We start from the raw sequence: 6000 nt of genomic DNA on the forward strand, positions 1-6000 counted from the left end.
AAAAGTCCATTTTAACAGCGTGTAAAGTGTAGTAAAATGAAAATCCAAAAACATTGCTGTTGTCCAATTAAAAACATGTATCTCCATTTTTGTTGATTTTTAATTTAGTACATCATTTGAACATAGCATCTGTCCTTCACACTGTGTGAAAATTTCATGATGAATGGACCAATAGATATGCTCCAAAATTACTTGGAATAAAATCTTTTTACATTCAACTTCCATTGAAATTTAAGGAGGGCGGCACGGTGGCGCAGCAGGTAGTGTCGCAGTCACACAGCTCCAGGGACCTGGAGGTTGTGGGTTCAATTCCCGCTCCGGGTGACTGTCTGTGAGGAGTTGGTGTGTTCTCCCCGTGTCCGTGTGGGTTTCCTCCGGGTGCTCCGGTTTCCTCCCACAGTCCAAAAACACACGTTGCAGGTGGATTGGCGACTCGAAAGTGTCCGTAGGTGTGAGTGTGTGAGTGAATGTGTGTGTGTCTGTGTTGCCCTGTGAAGGACTGGCGCCCCCTCCAGGGTGTATACCCGCCTTGCGCCCGATGATTCCAGGTAGGCTCTGGACCCCCCGCGACCCTAACTTGGATAAGCGGTTACAGATAATGGATGGATGGATGAAATTTAAGGAGGTTTTAGCAGCAGAGTTTTGTGATTGCCTTGTCATAGCAAAATGGGCAACCGTACAACCTGTAAGACTAAAAAAGAAACACAGCTCTGACTCCAGAATAGGCAGGAGCTACAACTACTTTATTTAAAATTGTTACATTCCAGTATTAATTTGAGTACAGTTCAAAATACCTTTAGAACAAGAGAAAACCACAAATTATAGAAGAATTACATGCTTATTTGCTTTGTATTGCTAATATTATCTTGCACATTGAGTTTAGGTGCTACTTAATATAACACTATAATAAAATACAATTTATTAATTATTGTTTATACAAGTATGATGTCATCAATTTTTTTTTCATTTAATGCCACAGAGTGTACATACTGCCATAAACACCAAAAATGTCTTGTAATATTTTGGTCCTTGGCCAATGATAAGTTGATGAATACAAGCTGAATAACAGTAAAAGCTTTTCAACAATGGAGGAACCATGCAGAAATGATTGAAAATGGCTGCAAATGTTTTTCTATTACACAGCTAACTATGTGATTTGTTTTGTGTATGAGGTAAACAAACTTTTTCTTACATGTGAATGAGACCTGAGTTAGGGATGATGTTTGAAAGCTACAGATTAATCTAGCCATGCTGTTCATGTGCTTTAAGGGGAAGGAGGGCTGAATGGAGGGGGTGGGATATTTTGGTTGGGTTGAAAAAAAAAAAAATAACTACAGGTTTCTACAAAATCACATATTCCTGCTATAAGGACAATTACTTCCAACCCTCAAATTTCCAATATGAGTACTGGAAGTACTTTAAAAATAATTTTCCTCTTATATATTTTTGAGAGCCTTTGTTCACAGGTGAGATGTATGTAAGATTGTTGCCAATCTTTCATGGCCTACAGTGAAGCTACTAGGCATACACTGATAACGTGTAACTTTTCTCATTGTCACACGCAGACACACAGCGCAGCACATAAACAGAGAACCAGCTGCAAAATTAAACAATTATTTTATTTAACTGTGGGTCTTTGCGGATTTTCACATTATCAACATGAGTCTCAACTATTTTTTTCTATGTTGTAATAATTGTAGAAGTAATTAATAGGCTTTGAACTTTGTTTTTTCCTCATAACTGCATCTTTATACTTCTGATACTTAATGGTATGTTGAGCCTTTTCCCTCAGAGAGAGGCATAGGAGTAATGCTTCTGCTGAATGTGCAATGGAGTATATTGCTCTAATGATATAAATGAAATGAATATATGAATGAATTCCCACACCATGCTCTACCAGAAACATCTAGTCCTCCACTGCCCTAGAGTAAGAAGAAAGTGGTTTTTAAAAATAAGGTGCAGAATAAATGTACAAAGTAAATAAAATCAACTTTACCACTTAAACACAAAAACAATATAATAATATTTCTTACTTAATAAGTTATTGTCTTATTTCCACTTATAACATCATGATCTCATCATTTGCAAAATAGTAATGTATATAACGTCAGTGAGCAGATAAAAATGTTCAGTTCTAGGACAGTTCTAGGGATTTTGTGCTATTAATAATGTAATCTCAACTATAGTGAATACTTAGTTGTATGAGGAGGCAAGTAGTTATAATGTTACTGTAAAGAAAGCCTAAGGTCACAAAGATTACTCAGGTAGTCATCATTGTCTTCATGGCTCAGAGCTTTTTCATAGCACTCTATGGCCTGCTGTTTCTCTCCCTTCTCCTTATGAACGAATCCCAGTATTCCAAAGGCTTCTGCATCACTGGGATTTCTGGAGAGTCTTTTCTCAGCAATCTTTTTCAGACTGCTGGCACTTCTTTTTCCTTCAGTTGTATTTGGACCCATCTTCAGACCTTCCATATAGTGTTTGATTGCCAGAGGCTCATATCTCACGCTGTGCAGCTGGAAATCTGCATAACAGACATTAACCAGTTGGCAGGCATCATTTTTTTCTTTAGCGACTTGAAACGTAGCCTGGAACAGCTCCTCTGCCTTTGAAAGTTCTCGATTCTCTCCATAGAACAAAGCCAGGTCACTCATAGCCAAGATGAAGGAAGGTTTCAATGTAGTGGCCATCTCTAAATGGTAGATGCATTGATTACGAATTCGCTGAATTTCAGCACCCTTGCTGTGGTGGTTTCCAGCACGATGCAGATTAGCTTTCTTTTTCTTGTAGGAGAGTGCAAGCTGATGGTGTATAAAACCTGAGTTGGGGACCCTCTCCAGGGCTCTCTTCAACAAAGCGATGGCCCTATCCACTGACCCTTGGTTCCGGAAAAACTTCCCAGTGTATCGAATCACATGTGGATGTTCTGGAGAATTCTCCAATGCTTTCTCCACTAGGCTCTCAGCTTCATTGTACTGCTTGTAAACAGTCAGTTTTAGAGCTAGCAGAACTTTAAGAACATCATCATCTGGGTTGGTACCAATGGCCCTTCTCAGTTGCTGAATTGCGGGTGATTCTGTTGGACTGGAAACCTCATCTTCTGTGCGGTACAGAGCAATGGCATAGCCAACATTCCATTCACCCTCCTCTGGCTCAAGCTCCAAGGCCTTCCTGAAGCAATCTTTAGCTCTTCCGTAGTACTTGCGAGAGAACTTGAGGAATGTCCAGCCTTTTTCTCCGAGCACATCAGGATTGGAGACAGAGATATAATTAGGAAAGTATTTCTCTTTTATCTCATTCAGTTTATTCAGGTAACTCTCACACTCATCATAATTATTCTGATGATAGTGAAACCACGAGAGGTTTCCATAGGGAACAACAAGCAGCTTGTCATAGTCTTCTCCAGGGTGTTCTTTTATGAACTCTACAGATTTTTTCATGTAGCCCAGTGCCTCTTCATGGGACCCCATAAGATACTTCACAAATCCCAAATGACTGAATGTACGTGGAGCTCCTTTCTCTTTACCGAGATCAAAGTTAATCTGTTCCTCCAGTCGATTCAGGAGATCATTTAAATCTGTATCATCTTTTATCAGAGCCCAGGTGAAATGGCATTCCAACTGAAGAAGTTTGGTTTTTAGAACTCTCTCTTGAGTGGAACTAGGAGGAAAGCAGGAAAAAGATCAATTAAAACTGATCTGATTACAATTATTCATTCATTCATTCATTATCTGTAACCGCTTATCGAGTCCAGGGTCGTGGTGGGTCCAGAGCCTACCTGGAATCATTGAGCACAAGGGCAAATGCACACCCTGGAGGCTGTGCCAGTCCTTCACAGGGCGAAACACTCTCACACATTCACAGGACACCAAGTGTTGCTTAGTGTAACTAGTCATGTCTGATTGTAAAGTCTGCAACTTAAGTAGGAGAAACTTTGTCATTTTTAGATATATTCCAAGGCGAAACAATTCCTTAACTTCTAAAGAATAGTCTAGAAACCAGATAATTTGACAGCACTGCGCTGTGAAGTGACATCTCTAGAGAACTCTGTCCATTAAAGGTTTGAAGAGTGCACCCACTGTCTCCAGTCTTTCTTCCACGCATCAAAAAGAATACGCTGCGACAAGGTGTATTTAATTAAGCTGTAGGACGCGTTAATGCACTCACATCCTGTTTCACAGTCTCCCGAAAATCATGGTGTAAACGCGCACTAAAAATATCAGTGACATAGCAACAAACTTTTTTTAGGTGTACGACATATCAATGGGCACTGGTAGTTTTCAAATTCGTGATAACAATTTGCTTTTTAAATCAGTGAACATTTCGACGTATCGAAAGAACAGTTTAAATCCACCGGTATCGATTGTTTGACGGAAAAGTTTACAAATCTATGGGTTTGGTTATGGAATTTCTTAACCACAGATTTTCCTTTCTACAAAAATGTATCAATATCTTAAGACATATTTCAATAATTAGATGTGTTTTGGCTGCTTTTACTTTTATTTAGCAATCATTAGAAATCTAAACAATACCTGGTAAAAATGTCTTCTAATGAAACGTCAGTCTTGCGTAATCAGTCTACAGCGACACTCACCTCATGATGAAGACCCCTCACTGCGAATAACTGCTCAGTGGGTTCTCGCTGATTTTGTTTCATGTAATCTCCACCCTGCAGACATATATAGCCCACCTCTCCCCCCTCCAATGAAGCAGGAGCGAAGAATGGAAACCGAAACTGTTCGCATTTCTGTGGACGCGCTGATGACTCAGTGTGAGACTCCGTGTAAATGCAGGGTTTTAAAGGTTCTATGGCCCAAATATCCAGGCTGGAATTGACATCATTAAAAAAATCCTCTTAAACACAGTTTCGTTTCTGACAGTGCAGCTCACAGACTGTGAGCTGGTTAACCCACTTGTCATAATAATAAAATATATAAAAATACGTAAATAAAAACTATACTTTTTCAAATGTGTCTCCATTCTTGATAGATGTGTTTTGCACATACAATGAAAGATCATAGGATATGGAACACCTTGTATCCACAGGGGTACTTTACAGTTCTACAATTACAGACTGTAGTCCACCTGTTTCCCTGCATACTTTATTATAACCATTTCACCCTGTTCTTCAATGGTCAAAACGACCACAGATCAGATACGATTTAGCTGGTGGATCATTCTCAGCACTAGAGTGACACTGACGTGCTGGTGGTGTGTTAGTGTATTGTGCTGGTACCAGTGGCTCAGACACAGTGCTTCTGAACTGTGTCCAGACTGTTACACTGGTCCACTTTGTAGTTGTAACATCAGAGACAGTAGATCATCTGCTGCTGCACAGTTTGTGTTGTTCATCCTTTAGTCCTTCATCAGTGGACACAGGACGCTGTTGACTGTATATTTTTGGTTGGTGGAGTACAGTCCAGAAGACACTGAAGGATTTAAAAACTCTAGTAGTAGTGATGTGTCGGTCGCGAACGAACCGGTTCAAAGAGCCGGCTCTTGTAAGTGAATGACGAGCCGGTTCCCGTCTAAGACCGAGCCATTTTTTTCTAAGGCTTGTCATTCAACCAATCAGAGAACAACAAGCAAGCTCCAATCCTCCAACCTGAGACACTTGGTTTTCCTGAATGTCAACCAGCCTTCCAAAAAATAGTTGAAGAAAATGTTAAATCAGTTTTGCACTTTTCAGAGTACAGTGGAACCTCTACTTACGAACTTGATCCGTTCCGTGACCCGGTTCGTAAGCGGAAAAGTTCGTTTCTCGAGTCAATTTTCCCCATGTAAAATAATTGAAAAGCAATTAATGCGTTCCAGCCCCACCCGAAAGTCACCTTTTTGCACTGATATATGTTTACAAAACTCTCAAATTAGTAACAAAATATATATGTAGCATTACTAAAAATAAAAGAGAAATACAGTGGTAACAGTAATAAACGACTGGCTGGAGGAGTAACACAGTCACTGGCTGTATGACGGGAGGTGTGGGTGGGTGGAATAACG

The 6000-nt window shown here is 39.9% G+C and overlaps 1 protein-coding gene across 3 annotated transcripts; it reads right to left on the reverse strand.

Moving 5' to 3' along the window:
- Window positions 1-631: 631 nt before the first annotated feature.
- Window positions 632-4726, reverse strand: LOC136691847 (interferon-induced protein with tetratricopeptide repeats 5-like). 3 transcript variants are annotated; one of them, XM_066664712.1, is made up of 2 exons: window positions 4595-4726; window positions 632-3660 (listed from the first exon to the last, which is right to left on the reverse strand). In XM_066664712.1, exons 1-2 carry the CDS (start codon window positions 4597-4599, stop codon window positions 2226-2228), a joined length of 1440 nt encoding a protein of 479 aa, XP_066520809.1. In that variant the 5' UTR covers window positions 4600-4726; the 3' UTR covers window positions 632-2225. The 3 variants fall into 3 exon arrangements, with proteins under 3 accessions (XP_066520809.1, XP_066520810.1, XP_066520808.1); XM_066664713.1 differs by having other exon boundaries at window positions 4533-4608; XM_066664711.1 differs by lacking the exon at window positions 4595-4726 and adding an exon at window positions 3779-4088.
- Between the last annotated feature and the right edge of the window lie 1274 nt (window positions 4727-6000).

The sequence above is a fragment of the Hoplias malabaricus genome, chromosome 3, assembly GCF_029633855.1.
Source record: "Hoplias malabaricus isolate fHopMal1 chromosome 3, fHopMal1.hap1, whole genome shotgun sequence".
NCBI lineage: Eukaryota > Metazoa > Chordata > Actinopteri > Characiformes > Erythrinidae > Hoplias > Hoplias malabaricus.